Below are 18,087 nucleotides of genomic sequence, written 5' to 3'. Positions count from 1 at the left end.
GCGATTAATCGTTTGACAGCACTAATTTTAAAATGTTTTGGGTTTTTTCGTGATGGAAAAGATAATTTTTTAAGCAGCAATTATGTTTTTACAATTACCTCTCATTTTCATTAGTATGTTGATTTGGTGCTTAAAAAAGGCAAAAACGGTTGTGCTGCGTAATATTTAAAACCGTGATACATTGTTTTCAGGATTCTTTGATGAATGGAAAGAACAGCATTTATTTGAAATAGAATTCTTTTGTAACATTATCAATGCATTTGTGACTTTTGATTCATTTAATGCATTCTTGCTAAATAAAAGTATTAATTTATTTGAAAAATGTTTTACTTCCCTGAAATTTTTGAACATTCTAAATATATTTTTAAAAATGTTATTATTACTCCTGTCAACAATGAGGGTTCAGATAAAAAAGGAAAAAAATGCTTTTCGACTTTTTATACGTGTTATTGTAGTATTCATTCATCATGCTGAGCAGGGAAGCATATGTGAGTATAGAAAGAGCAATTGTGCAGTATGGGATAGGCAAATAGATTTGATGAGGAGAGAGATATGGCTTCCTGTGATGACAGTGCAGCGGTCTGCCAGCAGATAGGGGAAGTAGCCAGGAGTGGGCAGGCATTTACAGTCACAAATAAACCGAAGCAAACAGAAACACATTCATCAGTCCAGTTGTGAGCTAGCAGTCCATGTGAACATCTGGGAGAGGATCATTTTTGGCTCTACCACCACCATGGTGAGTTCTCTTTCTGGTTTCATTCCTGAATTGTAATTGACCAGTGTCTTTAACTTCGCAAACTTTATGGCAGTTTTTAGAGATACTGACAGAGAAATTTATGGTATGAAATCAGATGGTGCGGGTACAGGAGTTTTTCTGTGCATAAATTGTCTTTTATCTGTTTATCTGATAGTTTGTCTACTTATTAACTCATGTTAATTTTCACCTAAAATATTTCTGTTGTTCATGTGTTCATGCGTTTTTCATTATCACAGACTTTGTTTGTTAGATAAATAAGTAATGATAAATATGCAAAAAATAACCTGCTATGAAATTAAATGTTGCTTCTGTTACAAAATTTCACTGGAATTCACATTTTTAAAAGTTCATCTGGGAAACATTTAGGGGATTTTATCATGAGTTTTTGCAAAATTAGATTGTGTAAAAAAAAAGATTGTGTAATGTTTGGTCAGTTTTTGCTTCACCGACACAACTCAGTTCCTCTTCATCTGAACACACACTTAAGTTTCTCTTGAATTCCTCTACCATCTGGTTTCATTGCCTAGATGCACCTTACCTCGCTCTCTTAATCCAGCGATAGAATGTGCCACAGACCAGTTTAATTTTATATCTAGTTTTGCTCTTTGTGGTCACAACAAAGCATTCAGCTTCAGCTCAATAATACCACATTAACAAAGTGAAACTACAGTAGGACACCTGTTTTAGATTGCATCACGGGCACAATGTGGGATCTCCCAAATAACCTTCTCATGGTCATCTAAGGTACTCCGTAACCATCTGAGAAATACACACTGACTATCCATTGGCTCTTTGTTAAGCACGTGTTAACACATGCAAGGTGTCATATTCAAAACACACATTACACAAATCATCTATCCAAAGAACGGAACTATGGACTTTTTGTGAGACTGCTTTGCATGTCGGGAGCATAGAACAGTACAGCTGTTGTTGGTAGTAACGGCCATTAATAAATAAATAAAAATGGACTTTGTATTTACCCCAGTAGATGTTAGAACTCATTTTTGAATGCATTCTTGGAGCAATACGTATCAATACAGTTAGCTTGCATTCAAACATGATTTTTTTTCATGACAGTCATTTGATGTCAAGTTGCACAGAACCTGAGGCCATGTCTGAGATTACACAGACATGCTCTTTGTGTGATCTCACTGCAATAGATAACAAACTATCAATCCAAGTGGCATCTGCAAACAAATGATGTCTCAAGGTTTTTGGTGCAAGTTCACACAAGCAGTGTAAATACAGGCGTCGTTCATCACATCAAATATGGACATGTTAAACTATAACGTCTGCAACTAGAAAGTCTAGCAGTCACGGTCACGTTAAATTATTTAGCCATGCAAAATTACTTCAGATCCCGCAACAGGGTCCGAATTAAACCAGAAATGATAGATTTTAGGCCTATCTGGTCCCCGTGGGACACTGGTATACTGGGGTTAATCAATTAATCAGACAGACAAAACTAATAATAATACAAAATAATAATAATAAATAATTACTGACACAACTCTGCAGTGAATATGGGCAACAGGATAAACAGAATAGTGAAATTCTAAAATCATAATAAAAAATAAAATAAATGACTAAAAAAATAAATAATGACTCAATTTTCTCACAAAACTACAAACCCTGAGCTCTCAAGTTTGAATTCTTTGTGTGGAACTAAGATATCAAACTGTTAATATATGATTTTCCGATCAGAGTTCACAAAATTAAAATTTCCACTGTACCATGTTTTGTCTATAGTGTATGTACCCTGTGCATCGTCTATACATACGTTTCTGGCAACCACAGCTGCTGTTTTTTTACTGTAAATGTAAGCGGATATTTTTTACAACAATGCAAAGATATATATTCATACATTTGAAAAAATAGTGTTGCCTATTACTCTATATCCATATACAGAAGCAATGTATGTGGTTTCAAACAACTTCAGTTAACTTGTGAGAAAAGTCTACAGTGCTGTTGTTTGTCAAGAGCGTAGTGATATTGTAATTGGTTGACCAATGTTAGTTCCTGTGTCTAACAGTTTCTCTTTTTTGCTCAGCGAGTCAACAGCACAGTGTGTACCTCTGGGTCAGGCCAGTCACATTAGAAGCTAGTCCAGAGCTTATCAGCTCTTCCTGGTGAGAGGTCTGTCCTGATTCAAACACTCGTTACCAAGGGTGCGTCACACACGTCGCCATGAGAGTGTCTCATGTATGGCTTGGTATCGCTAGACATGTTAACACTGGTCCAGAGGATTGTGTTTCTGTGAGAACAAAGACATGTAGCTTTGAGATATCTGGGAAAAAAAATAGCTAGGTTACACATCAGGAACATATTGCAGACACATAAATGACGTTTTTTTTCCAGAAAGAGATTTGCATCCAATTGTGCGACATTTGAATGACGACCAGTTGACAAATGGGCTTTAAAAGCTAAAGTTATTTTATCCTGCATTTCACTGTGGCCTACACATCTATCACCAATTATATATATGCTGTTAGAAAAAAAGTATTTTCTTTTCATCTATTTATTCTTTTGTATACGAGTACTATATAGTGAGCATAGCGACTTCCTGCTAGTTTGGTATGATAAATGCTCTCAGTTCCTGTGTGATCACAGACAGTTCTCATGTTCAGTGCAGTTCACTACAAACAGCTCTGATGAAGAAATCAAGTATGCTAAGTTGTACTGAAGACCCAGAATCAGAGGTAAAAGATATCTTTAACTTGCAATGTGACTTACATGTCAAATATCTCTGTTTTTTACATGTTTTACTCGATTTATTAGACAGACAGTTCAGGTGGCTTATTCAACATAATGAGCATAAATCTGATCAATCTTTGTAGAGAATCAATTGACAGTTCAATACAATAAAAGAAATACACTTGACATAAACTTAACCCTAATTCAAAAATCTAAATAGAACACATTCAATAAGACAGACATTGGAAGTATGTAAGCTTGAGATTTTGTATTTTACATTGCTCTGATGTCAAGTTTGTAATATTTCCTAATATTATTCATAGTACCATTCATATTTTATAAAAAAATGTTTTCAATATTTTATAAATTGGAAAGATTATGTTGCATTTTTTTTAGTTTATACATAGTTAATTTGCTTTAAATTGCCAACCAATCCTAGATATGCTTGTCAATGAACAATGTCAGCAAGATAAAGTATGTTTTTAAAGTACATGTTTTTTATTTACTTTTAAAGTTTTTTTAGAAATGCTGACACTCCATGCCAAATTAACTCTTACCGAAACCCTTCATCGGGGTCAAGCAGTATATCTTGGTTATGAATTGTAGAGGCCTATAGGAAGGAAAACCCTGAAAGAGTTTTACAAAACATTGTTACCCAACTGAACTATGCAATTGCAATTGAGTGCAATAAGATAAGTGGTAATGCAGTGTAGACTAGTTTTGGTCAAACCATGAAAACTGTGTGACCAAATATAATTTTTGTCAGAGTGTTGGCTTGTAGTGCTCATGGAAGTGCACTTTCATCTTCTTTCTTTTCGTTTTTTTGCTCTCAAAACACTACTTTTTATGGTGCCAAGGTCATGTTTTTTTAATTCAAGGGAGTGAACTTAAAAAATGCTGAATTTAATGTAAATCGCTTTGGATAAAAGTGTCATAAAATAAATACATTTAAATGTAACAAAATGAGGTATAATAGTAATCTCGAACAGATAAAAGCTAAACCAGAATGACGAGAACACAAATACGGATGTATACACTCTACCCAGGTTTGTCTTGGTTCCTCAAACTTTGACTTTAAATCTTTGCTTGCAGGACAACAAGTCCGACGTAAAATCTATCATGGCTCGTTTCCAAGCAGGAAGTGTATCTACGGAAGGGACTCCAGGTGTTCGTCCAAAACCACCTGTCCAGCCCACCCTGTCTTCAGGCCCAGCGGTGCTTACTAAGAAGCCTGTTCTTGAAAGTAGCCTATCTGGTGGAGTAACTACTACCTCAATTGTCCCTAAACCTAAGAGCACAGTCAACACAGCTAGAAGCGCTCCAGACATGCACGAAACTCCGAAGTTAAGAGCTTTTGGGACTAGGTTTGAAAACACACACGAGAACAACAGAGTCAACTTTAAAGTTCCCGTTAAACCCAAACCACCAGACTCGTCCCAGGACTCTGAGACTCCAAGGGTCCTATTCCCGAAGGTACCACTACAGAAGCCTCCTTCAAGCATCATGGTGAATGATTCAAAGGTAACGAGTCCAAAGCCAATGACTCCAATGGCAAAACCACCCTGGATCAAAGACGCCCCGAAAGCTGAAGACAATAGCCCTAGCTCTAATCCCACTCCTCCAAAAATGCCATCAGCACCCAAACCAAAAAGCACCATAGCTATGCTACGCCAGCAGCCGGAGGAAAGCAGCAATGTGGAGTCTGCTGCAAAACCTTCCATAGTATCTAATGTGAAACCATCAAGTTTCCGTGTTAAAAATAGCTTCATCAAACCAGAGGAAGGCGTTAAAGAAGGCGCTAAAGTACCAAGTGCTAATGAGTCAGGCTCAAAGCCTATAACGCCTAATAAACCCAACATCCCAAGAAAATCATCTGGACCTCCTGTACAGACAGCCAACGATGATCCTTCGGCACCCAAGAAGAAACCATTACCCAATACCTATGCTTTGGGCAGCGCTCCTGCCAAACCTAACAGACCGCCCAAAGTCAACCTTGAGAAGTTCAAGAAGGGCTCAGAGGCTACAACAGAGAGTGAGTACTGCCTGTCTAGCATGAAATGCACAAGCTTTCTGTATGGCAGCATCTGAGGTAACAAAACACTAAGCAGTGAGCACTTCATCAGTCACATCAAAGCCACAAAGACTTTGTACGCAAAACAGTCACTGCTCATATACAAGCACATTAGAGTAGACATTGGGCCAAAGTGGTTTCCGTGGTTTTGCTTGTGACTGCTCTGCTTTCCTCTGAGACAGTTAGCAAGCCTACACAATATAATAAACACCATAAAGCCATAAAGACGAGAAACTGTGAACAGATGCACATCTTAGTCAGTAATTTAACTCCAAATGAGGAACATCACATGACTGTATAATTTATGCATTTTGACACAGTGCAGCATACTTGTCTTTGATCTTTAGTTAGTTAACACACAATGCATTATTACAGCATGTGAATCAGCATCAGAGCACACTATCATGAAACGAACATTCAGGTGCATGTGGTATCTAACAGCAATAACAAAATATTGGAAATTCAAGATTTCCTGCATGTGCTGAGCTAACTTCCTCCTTTGAGTTTCTCTTTTCACTTGAGAGCTGAAGTCAGTGAAAAACAGGGAAGCTAATTTAAAATAGGAACATAGTTTTAGAGATAGCTTTCATTTTAACTTGTGGTAATGGTGAGATACTGTATAGGACCAGGTTTTGCCCTTAGCACCGTGTGAAACTTCGTTCACCCCAAAATAAAAATTCATATGCCATGTTGATTCAAACCTGCATGACTTTCTTCTGTGGAAAATTTCAAAGTGTGTTTTTGTCCATACATTGTAAGTTAGTGGGGTTCTTTTGAGTTCTGCGAGACTAAGAAAGTCATACAGGTATGAAAAGACACAAGGGTGAGTAAATAATGACAGAATTGACATTTTGGGTGAACTGGTCATGAGGTTAACTATTTTTTTGTAGGTCCTGGACCAAAGAATGTAACTCCCCCTCCCCCACCCGCCTCTCACCCCAGCAGTCAGCCGCCTCCGCCCCTGCCCTCTCAAGCCTTACGTCCCAACCTGCCCCCACGACATCCAGGACCTATGTGAGTACCACAGAAATGCCTCACTTAGCACTGTGGCCGAATGAATCAGATTATGACAATTCCTTTAACATCTGAATTTGGTGATAATTCACAACCTTATATCTGTCTGCAGAATTCAAGATGAGAATTATGATGATGTGGACAGCTTTAGAATGGGTAAGACCTATATATTCACTAACACAATCATACTCACAACACTGCATTTAAAAATACAGTGAAAATTTAAAGGGATGGTTGATTGTGTTTTTTCTAGGCTTGATTGTGTTTATGGGGTGCAGTCTAACGTGTTAATGCTTCTTTTTTTAAAAACGCATTATTTTTCACATAATTTACCTTTATTCTACTCCGCTCTGTCCCTTCTCCTATAAACGTGCTGATGATTTCCTGTTTTTATGAAGCCCCTCCCTCAGAAATACGCAATGGGCTCAGATTGGTTAGCTGGTTAAGCTACGGCCGAGCACTTCTTCTGCGCACATGCAAAAATGAATTGGGAAAGCCATTTGATTGAATTCTAGCCTGCGTTCAAATGTGCATACTATCCATCCTAAATTCTTTGTGATAGTAGTTATTGTCAATACTATTTAGGGCAGATAGGGTGGATATTAGGAATGTGCGGGTCTAGTCGACTAGTCGACTAAACGGTACAGCTCCTGCTAGTCGACACTGAAATCAATAGTCGATTACACGAGAGAAAACAATTAGCATAATTTTAACCTTACATTTAAAACATTTTAACAACAAGCTAAAATAAAACTTTTGAAAAATAATAAATATCAAAATATTTAAATATATAAATATTTTTAAAAGCGTATCTGGGCAGAAACTACATTTTTATCTCAGACCTCGCATGCCTTTTCTTCATGTCAGTTGCGGCGAGCTCGAAATGACCACACAAAGAACCAGCAAGGTGTGGGATTATTTTTAATTAGAAGGAAACGGAAAAGTTTTGTGTAAACTGTGTAATGTCAAATTGGCTTACAATAACTCTACTGGAGCGATGCGTAATCATGTTCAATACAGGCACGTATGCGTTAGTTTGGAGGCTAGCCAAAGCCAGCAAATGTCAATCATGTCATACACTACAACCCGCCGCTGCGGTCCGCGATCCCATCCGCGCCATCTATTCCTCTAAAACGAAGACCCACTTCGGTGGTGGTGCGGGATTTCCAGTCTCTTTTCGAAACTGTCTGCTTGCTTGTAGTTATCTCTCTGCGTGCCTGTAACTTCAGTTCCTGCCAAGCGCGTTTTTTTTTTCAAGTGCATAATCACCTCTAGTCCCGTCTTTCGTCAGACCACGTTAACATGTTAAATTCACTGAACAAATGCGCATGGTCTGAGTAAAACGAGCATTGTTTTGTTTTTAGACAATATAGCCAACATGAAGTACATTTTTAAAAGCCGTTTAATGCTATTCCTTGATAAACTTTCCTATTGTTTTTGACTTGTGTTTTAATATGTTGGCTAACATTATATGAAAATGAAGAATTCTGTCAGTCTATTTTCCATTTCTGCATTGCTCCAGCTGATCTGAATAATAAGCTATGCACTGGTGTATGCTCTTCCTTATTTTCTGTTTAACGACCACCTAAAATTAAATGATGATAACGTGAGGCAAGCATATTTTTAGCAGATTTCATTGAGGGATTTGACAGTGTCATGCAAAGATTAATTATTTGTGTAGGCTGTTATACATGCAGTTTTTTATTTTGCCATTTTTTGGGGGTTTCTAGCTTTTAGACTAGTCGGATACAAAACTTCCGTTTAAACTAGGGCTGTCACGATATTAGATTTTTCATATCACAGTTATTGTGGCCATAAGAATTCACGATATCGATATATCGCAATATCTATAGAAACCATATAGATGGGGGGTGGGGGGGATATCAGTCAAATTATTTTTTACTTTGTTTATTGAGTTTTTCTTTTTCACCCAACGAACATAAAGATACTGATAAACACGGGGTACAAGACTCTGGCTTTCTCTGTCTTCTTTGGAGCTCCTGTGAAATGAACAATACATTTATTACACAATTTATTAATCTTTAGTTAGTTAATAAAAATACAGTCGTTCATTGTTCATGTTAGTTCACAGTGCATTAATGTTTACAAACACAACTTGTGATTTTAATAATGCATTAGTAAATGCTGAAATTAACATGAACTAAGATTAATAAATGCTGCAGAAGTATTGTTCATTCTTATTTCATGTTAACTAATGTAATTAACTATTGTTACCTAATGACCCTTATTGTAAAGTGTTGCCATATTAACATCTAAACAGATACTTTAACCTGTTAGCTTGTATACCCGTATTTTAAGCTCTTTAACCTATAGTTGCGCCGGCGCCACTGAAGTCATGCAGTAAGAGCGCTGCTAATTCAGTTTTAATGTGCATCTAGAACGACTGCAGATGAGGCATTAAGTGCATGGCACTGCGACCAACTTACCATTTTACAGAGTTTAATATAGCAATGTGGTCGCTCAGTTTTTCAAGATCAGTTTTAATCGTGTAACTGTTAATAATAGATTTGAACAAAGAAATGAAGTGTTACTACGCACAGGCCGTATTGATTGCAAATAGAAAAATAAGACGAGGAAAGAAAACGCGGTACTTATTAAAATAATCACCCTTTACTTAAATATATGAACACAGAAAACCTCTGTTAACAGGTTAATGTAACATTTCCCATTCTATGACTAATAAAATAATCACAACATACTCTGTATAACTGAACATGACTTTCCTCGGAGTAGCTGCGTGCGCTGCGTCTTCTTCTTGTTTGACAAGTGTCAGAGTTAAGACGCAATACTGCCAACTGGAGGTCAACCAGGTACTGGCGCTGGAGTATTTACATGTGCTGTTATCATAAGAATCCTGTTCATTTTAAATATTGCGGTTATCGCCAATATATCGTATATCGTCACACACTAAATTAACTCGATATCGATAATTGTTGCTTTGAATACCACGGTTATCGTCAATACCGGTATATTGCAACACCCTTAGTTTAAACGACATTGGGACGCAGGGCTAGTAAAAGCGAAAGAATTGCAATGCTCGGGCAAACCGCTATAGAGCTGGTGCCACTATAGAGTTAGAACTGGTGAATTCGGTTTACAGGTTTCATAGAAAGAGAATGATGTGCGCCAAATGAGTCGCTGTTGAAAGAATATTTCAATGGTTGCCAACACAAACGCAATGACATGAAATAAAACGTCCTCATATATTAAAGAAGAGTGGCTTGATTAAGTGCTGGAAATAGCGGAGGATGGTCACAGAACGGTAACAAAACTCAGAGACATTTACAGTCTCACACAGGTGTATTGTGCAAACTGTGCTTCATAGCGATATTTAGATAGCCCTAAAAATATAAGAATTCACATGTTTACGTTTTTTTGAAAATATTTAACTTACAGATCTCATTTTAAGTTTTGCTTCAGTTTGTTTTCTATTCTATTCTATTCTATCAGTATAAATGCTTTAGTTTGTTTTGATATTATATTATATTATGTTAGGCCTATATTATAAACCTAATAAAATAATTGACCTTGTTTTTTAATGGAGTCTCTTGCTCATCAAGGCTGTATTTATTTCAAAAATACAGAAAAACAAAACTAAACAAAAAAACAGCGATATTGTGAAATATTATTGCAATTTCTAATATTGGTTTCCTATTTTAATACCTACACAGTTTAAAATATAATTTATTCCTGTGAAGCAAAGCTGAATTTTCAGCATCATTACTCCAGTCTTCAGTGTCACATGATCCTTCAGAAATCATTCTAATATGTTGATTTATTATCAGTGTTGCTGATCTAATATGCTGATTTACAACAGTGGAACTGTTGTGCTGCTTAATATTTTTTGGAACTTGTTACTTTTTTCTTTGATTCTTTGATTAGTAAAAAGTTCAAAAGAGCAGTATTTATTCAAAATTGAAATATTTTCTAACAATATATTCTTTACTATCAATTTTATTCATTTAACACATCCTTGCTGAATAATGTCTCTTTAACTTTCTTTAAACTTTTTTAAAGTTTCTTCAAAAAAGAAAGATTTTTTTTTTTTTGCTGACCCCAAACTTTGAATAGTGTATAGGGTAACACAAAATCTCTATTTTGAATAAACACTGTTCTTTTTAACTTTTTATTTATCAAAAATATCACAGGTCCCAAAAAATATTAAGCAGCAAAACTGTTTCTAACACTGATTAAAAATCAGCATATTAGAATGATTTCTGAAGGATCATGCGACACTGAAGACCAGAGAAATGATGCTGAAAATTTAGCTTTGCTTCATAGAAATAAATTATATTTAAAAGTATATTAAAATAGAAAACTTTTTTTAAATTGCAATAATATTTCACAATATTATTTTGTGAAATAATATTCAGCATTTTTTATCAAATAGATACAGCCTTGATGAGCAAGAATCTTCTTTAAAAATCTTTACTGATCCCAAACTTTTGAACAGCAGTGTATTATAATGTAAAAAATGTTTTCTCAGGTCACCTAAAATGTACATCATTTAGTTACATCAAGGGTCAAATCAAATATAAATAGCACATTAAAGTTAAACGTTAAACACTTTACAGAGTATAAAGAATGCTTTTGCTCAGGTGCCCGAAATGTCCGCCAAATAGAGAAAAGTTTTGCTCAGCAAGGAAAAAAAATTGAGGGAACATTGGTCTCAATATTGCTTATCAATTTGAGCCTGATTGAGATGCAGAGGATATTAGTGAAGAGCTCTTAATGGTATGTTTTTGTTTGTTGTTGCCTCATATTTTTAGATACGCTGTTATTTGTAAATGCTACTGCTTATGTTAGCTTTTAATATACGGTTTTATCCTGATTAAAGCTTTAATACAGCACGGCAACCGCATGTGCGTCCATGTTTAACGCTTCTCATAGCTATGTGAAAAATATCTGTCTGTCTATACACATAAAGTGTATAATTGGAACAGTTCGTTATTGGAGCTGAGCTGATGAGCTGATGATCTGAATGAGGGAGAGAGATGCAGAGCAGAGCATGTGCAGAGCAGGGTGACGCAAGGAACACGATTAAGAACCGCTGCTTTAGAACACTGATTTTGAAACTTGTGAAGCCATTAGAATCGTTAGAAGACAGAATCGCGATTCGTATATGAACACATGCCGTGCACCCCTAGTTGACAGCATGGCAACATCTCTTCCTCTTCTCTAAAGCAGCGCAGCATGGCTTCGTCCCCTTTGTTGCATGTTCCTGTGGGCAAGGTTTATGTAAATTTCTGGGTTTGTGAGGTTACAAATCTGGAAAGTAACTCGTTGTAGTCCCTACGAGCCATTTTTGTAGGCATTAAATTTTAAAAGATGATATCTCCGTTTGCATTGAACTTTCAGCGTCGTAACTTTGCAGATATTGTTTATGCTCAAACAGCAACATTGCACACTAACGTTAAAAAAGTGAAATCGCAATCAGCCACCCCTTTATATATTTAAAATACCTGTTTTCTATTTTAATATTCTAAAAATGTAATTTTTTCCTGTGATGCAAAGCTGAATTTTGTGTCACATGATCCTTCAGAAATCATTCTAACATTCTGATTCGCTTATTTATTTTTATCAATGCTAAAAACAGTTGTACTGCTTAATATTTTTTGTCAAAAAAGTGCAACTTTTTTCATAAACAAAAAGTTTAAAAGAACAGATTCTGAAATAGTGAACCTGAAAAAAATTGAGTGCCGTGCATTATTCTCCACATATAGCGCAATCTGAACCCTAAACACGTTTTGTCAAACTTGTCCACTTTCAAGGCATTGCTAGTTCACGTTTATATATGTGTGTGTGTGTATATATATATATATATATATATACATATTTTAAATGGATAAAAGCTCAATAGTGTATGTAATCCAATTCTTACTAATTTAAATACTTTTTTATCACATTTTATCATTACAGGCCAGAAGAACGAGGTGAGAAACATAGTGAAAGCATACAAATACTTTTTTTAGAAAGTTTGTGGTGCACTGTCTCATGTCTCACCTGTTTTAGGGAAGTGGAAGTGATGGTGAGATATATGAGGATCTTGACGATAGTAGGTAAGACATTTTAAGTTCGTTCTATTATTGCTGACACGGCCGGTGAGGTATAGCGGTCACCTCACCCACCTGGAACAGAGTGATACAAACAATTTTAGCTGCCAATAATCAAATGGTTAATTTCATGTTCTGCAGTGTTTACTTGTGTTGTGTGCTAATAAATGGTTAATGGTCCACTTTACCATAGGTCTGCTGCAGAGTTAAGTCAACCTCAGAAAAAGCAAGAAAAAGAACTTAAAAATCAGAAAGAGCGGGAGAAAAAAGAGAAAGATGCAATTAAGAAGTTTAAAGTAAGTAAATTACACAACAACTAGTTATTGAGGTTTACTCTACTGGTTCATGGTGATTATAAAGAATTGTTTATCTGGTTTGTTCTTTCTTCAGATAGCAACACCCCTGGAGGTTATTCATCAGGTAAAAGCTAAAGCTGACTGTAAGGGTGGGAAACATGACCTCTCCACTAAGAAGGGCGAGTCAATTGATATAATTCGAATCACTGACAATCCAGAGGGTAAATGGTTGGGCCGGAGTCAAGATGGATCATGTAAGAGTACACATTGTAAAAATATATATATATTTGATGTGAACTGGTCACTGATCCCCTGAAAAAAGATGAAGTTGTCATTTCTCTATATTCCAGTTGGCTATGTTAAAACGGAAATGGTTGAGATCGACTTCAGCGTCTTGAAGAATAAAGGCCTGTCTCTCCCTCATAGCTTGGAAAATGAAGAGGTGTATGATGACGTAGAATCTATGGAAGAACAATTGTAAGAGCCTGCAACACTTCCAAACAAAATTTTAACATTTTTAAATTGATTCTGCAGAATTCCAAAGATTTTTACTAATAACTAATAATGTGAAAAGGCAGATTTGATCTGGATGCCACTTTAAGCAATTTTCTAGTCTCTAGTCCAGTCTAAAAAGTCAAGAAAGTTTCATTAGAAGTTACAAAGAAAATACTGCTTTTTGGATTTAGATGAGAATTTGGTCACACTTTATTTTCAGCTCCAATTCTCGTTATTAACAAACCATTAACTACGACTTTTGCCACAAAAAACTATTAATTTGCTGCTCATTAATAATTAGTAAGGTAGTTGTTAAGTTTAGGTATTGGGATTAGGGATATAGAATATGGTCATACAGAATATGTGCTTTATAAGTACTAATAAACAGCCATTATGTTAATAATAGGCATGCTGATGCTGAAAAGGCATTTGATAGGATAGAGTGGGAATATCTTTGTCGAGTGTTAAGGGAGTTTGGCTTTGGGGATGGATTAATATCTTAGATTTGTTTATTATATGTTGAACCTCAAGCTTACATACAGTATATACCAACAACGTTAAATCTGATTATTTTACCTTGTCACGTGGTACGCACCAGGGATGTCCTCTTTCTCCCTTACTTTTTGCTATAGCTATCGAGCCGCTCTCAATAGCACTTAGAACACTTCCTCTATTTCAGGGTATACTCCGCATGGGAATTGAGCATAAACTAGCCCTATACGCTGATGATTTATTACTTTACGTTTCTGACCCTACATCTATTCCTGCAAAATATACCTACTTGATGATTTTGGTCAATTTTCTGGATATAAACTGAACCTATAAAAGAGTGAATGCCTACCCATAAATCAGTCTGGTCATGACATTCCTTTTCATTTGGAGGCTTCAAAATTCAAATATCTTGGAGTAAATATTACTCGTTCCTACTCTGGATTAATGGCGGCTAACTTTACGCCCTTATTTTCATACATCAAGTCAGCTTTTCAAAAATGGGCTGCTCTACCATTGTCTCCACTAGGTAGAAGAAATATGGTAAAAATGAACATTCTTCCAAAATTTCTGTACCTCTTTCAGTCTATTCCTCTGTTTTTACCTAAATCTTTCTTCAAAAATATAGATCAGTTAATCTTGTCTTTTGGATGGGCAGGAAAAACCCCCAGGGTTTCCAAATCTTTACTTCAAAAAAGCAGACTAAGTGGGGGTCTTTTTTTGCATCATTGCTTGCTCGGCACAGAATATTGTTATCTTGGACCTCCCCACAACCTCCTTCTATATCAGTGTGGCTTAAAGATTTAATCTTCTCTTTAAAGCTTGAAAAAGTCAAGTATAATATCAGAGGCAGGGGGGAATGCTTTTTTGAAAAATGGCAACAATTTATTACTTACTATAATGATACAAATATTCAGGAGGTAGATTGAGAGGAGATATAATTCTTTTTTCTCCTTTACTAATTTGAGGATTAGTTTTGTATTATTATTGTTATTATATTTTAATTTAGTATTACTTTTATTTTTATTTATTTATTTCCCCTATTAATTATGTAGTTGAACCTTTTTCATATGTCATTCTGTTTTCGTTTGGGATCATTGGGTTGGGTAGGATGTGAATGTTATAAAATGTAAAAGTGCAATTTTGCAATAAATATTCTACGACAATAATAGACATACTAATAAGCAACTAGTTAATAGTCAGAATTGGTCCCTATAGTAAAGTGTTACAGAGAATTTATATTTGTCTTTCATATTTCAGGAATATGAATGGGCAGCGGGGTAAGTTTTAATACAACTAATCCTTTTTCCAACTAATTGACTGTACGGTTTGTTTAATACTTTAAGTAGTAACTGTAAATAGAACAGTTTCATTTTGAGAGGTGATACTTGAACAAGTCTGCCCTCTGCTGTTTTTAGTTGTTTTACCTCCACCACCAGATGATGATTTGTATGATGACATACCCGATTCCAATCTTAATCCAATCAGGTAAGAACAAATAATATATTATAATACAATATAATATAATATAAAGTTTGCAATCTGTGTGCATTATACTGTATGTGTGTGCCTGTATTACTGGGTTTGTTTGGCCACTCGTATTATGGATCTGTCTCATCCATACTATATTCCTCTGAAACCATAGCATTGGAGATCCCAGGTCTGTCTTAAAATCACGCAACTTCTTGGACATGCTCAAAAGCTCGGTTGACTGGAGAAAAAGCCAAGTCCACAATAACGAGTAATTTTTACATTAGTAAGATGGAATCAGACAATGTTACTTTTTGATTTCCAATCACAATTGCATTTATAACTGCAACCATTTGTTCTAACAAAGCAAACTGATTAATGGTTCATTTCACAATCAATCCGATCTGTGTGAAAATGCCAAATAGCTCCTTCAAGGAAATTCTTCTGAGCCTCCTGTTATTAACGCTTTTCTAATCGTTTCTAACTATAACATTACTAGATGTGGATGATTTAATATTGCTGTGTCCTTTTCCCAAGACTTCAACCTCCCTTGATTTAGCTTTTTTTTCTTACAGAAAAAGACTTAATTTTAAATTAAATCAGCTGAGTGGCTTTTGCCCATAAAATTATCAAATATTTATATACTTCTAACAATCTGTTTCAGCATTCCTCCCCCTCCACAATTTACACCTGAAGGTAATCAAGGTAAAAATTATTTTTATTCCTATACCACGCCTTCCAATTAACTATGAAACCCACTGTGAATTATTTTCTCTTCAAATGTCTTTACAACACAGACGCTTCCCAAGACATATATGATGATGTTGATTCATTCCCTCCCGTTCCATCACCTAGCAGGTAAACAGGTCTTACCTTAAGTGATTTACCATTAACGATGTAAAACAGGATGATGCAATGTAAATGTATTAGCACATTAGTACTCTTAAAATGTACTACTCTATATTAGCACATTTAAATAGGCCTGTCTTGATGATAATGATATTTAATTATTGCAGCCTTCCTCAAATGAAATCTAAGGCGACCAAAATGCATGAGGACCCAAAAAAGCAAAAGAAGTTTGAGAAAGAAGAAAAGGAATTTAGAAAAAAGTTTAAGGTGCGTATGAAATAACAGTATGGCATTATGCTGAGCGACCTGTAAACACAGAGTGCTTACTTGATTGAATTTATAAGCAAACAATTTGGCATTTATTTTACCAGTACGATGGTGAGATTCAGGTACTTCATCAAGCAACGATTGCCACCAGTAAGAAGGGAAGTGGGAAAGACCTGACTGTACAAGCTGGGGAGACTGTGGATGTCATCAGCAAATCTGACCCTGACAAATTCATCTGTAGGAACAAGGAGGGCAGATGTAAGTTACATTGTATGTGACTCCATATGAGACTTGACCTACACCAGGGCAAGCATTAGTAATGATGACATTGTAAAATTTAATTTTCAGTTGGATATGTATCAGTCAGCAACATCCACACAGAGTAAGCTACTTGGATTTTTTTTTATTTTTGTAAATTGTTTTGTCAATGTGTGAATGTGAAAAACTAAATTTTTTACTTTTCTTTTCAGTGATGAGGTCTATGATGACATTGGAGATGGTACGTGACAAATTCATTAATCTGAACATTATGTGAAAATTTAAAATGTTAATTCTCCTACTAGAAGGGATGGGATTTAAAACTGGCAGAATGTAGACAATATTACTAAAACAGATAAATAATCAATTCACACCTTCAAAAAACTGCTTTTACAGACTGCATCTACGACAATGACTGAAGACCTCACACCATCATCATCTCATCTTCTGCTGCAGCTTACTATTTGTCTTCTTGATTGTTGATGTTGAGTGTATTTATTGTATAGACACAAGTAGTATTAGGTTGAAATAAACAGCCTAGTGCCATCATGATATCATAGTTACCTTGCCTCAGTAAAAATAAATGGCTTCTTGCCCAAATTGGCCTCCAAATATAGGTTTCCAAAGATTTTCACTTTCTTTTTCCTGTCATGCGTTTGATAAATCAATCTGAAACTAATTCTGAGATGCATTTTTGTTCCTGAGTGAAAGGCAGTATTTTGTAACCAGTCCACTGATCTATAATAGAGAACATTATATATAGATCAGTGAACCAGTCTTAATTTTCTCATTTACTTGTGTTTTTGTAAATATTACACTGCAAAAGACTGATCTGTTTTCATCACTTGCTAATAAATATACACATTTGCACCAATTTTAAATTCAGCATGCTAATTATGTTGATTGAACAATGTTTACATCTATGTTCACTTGATTTACTAACTGAAAATTTGATCAAATTTTGTGTCTGGAAAATAATGATCTGTGGCATTGTATTACGGTGAATATATCAAAGCTTTTGTGTCTATTTGTTAACGAGGGATTTGTGGACGCGTGAATGTTTTTAGATTTATGGAGTAAAAAATATTGTTTTTATTTTGAAGTGAAGGGCCTGAGTAGCATTTTGTGGTTGTTGTTTTTTTCTTTCTTTTCATTTAATACTAAAAGGCTACTTGCTACTACAAGGCCGTAACCTTGAACACTGGGGTTCATATAAAAGAATAGAACAATGAAAGAAATTCTACGTCTAATTCTAGTTCATTTTGAACTCCATTTAAGTTACATTTAGTCATTTAGCAGACGCTTTTATCCAAAGCGACTTACAAATGAGGACAACTATTTGCAAATAATTTT

General features: G+C 35.4%; 1 protein-coding gene across 7 annotated transcripts; it reads left to right on the top strand.

Annotated features, from left to right (window-relative positions):
- The first annotated feature begins 512 nt into the window (after positions 1-512).
- fybb (FYN binding protein b) lies at positions 513-17,615 on the top strand. 7 transcript variants are annotated; one of them, XM_058757286.1, is made up of 19 exons: positions 513-736; positions 4,544-5,483; positions 6,413-6,536; positions 6,649-6,692; positions 12,477-12,490; positions 12,570-12,616; positions 12,804-12,906; positions 13,001-13,160; positions 13,257-13,383; positions 15,151-15,170; positions 15,309-15,378; positions 15,536-15,631; positions 16,025-16,065; positions 16,158-16,218; positions 16,377-16,476; positions 16,581-16,734; positions 16,825-16,858; positions 16,947-16,975; positions 17,131-17,615. In XM_058757286.1, the coding sequence occupies exons 1-19, from the start codon at positions 734-736 to the stop codon at positions 17,151-17,153; spliced, it is 2,190 nt and encodes a 729-aa protein (XP_058613269.1). In that variant the 5' UTR covers positions 513-733; the 3' UTR covers positions 17,154-17,615. The 7 variants fall into 7 exon arrangements, 5 of the variants coding, with proteins under 5 accessions (XP_058613269.1, XP_058613266.1, XP_058613265.1 ...); XM_058757283.1 differs by lacking the exon at positions 513-736 and adding an exon at positions 3,213-3,456 and having other exon boundaries at positions 16,025-16,056; XM_058757282.1 differs by lacking the exon at positions 513-736 and adding an exon at positions 3,217-3,456.
- The last annotated feature ends 472 nt before the right edge of the window (positions 17,616-18,087 follow it).

The sequence above is a fragment of the Onychostoma macrolepis genome, chromosome 21 (assembly GCF_012432095.1).
Source record: "Onychostoma macrolepis isolate SWU-2019 chromosome 21, ASM1243209v1, whole genome shotgun sequence".
NCBI lineage: Eukaryota > Metazoa > Chordata > Actinopteri > Cypriniformes > Cyprinidae > Onychostoma > Onychostoma macrolepis.
The sequence above is the reverse complement of the archived record's forward strand: the minus strand, read 5'-3'. Positions and strand labels throughout refer to the sequence as shown.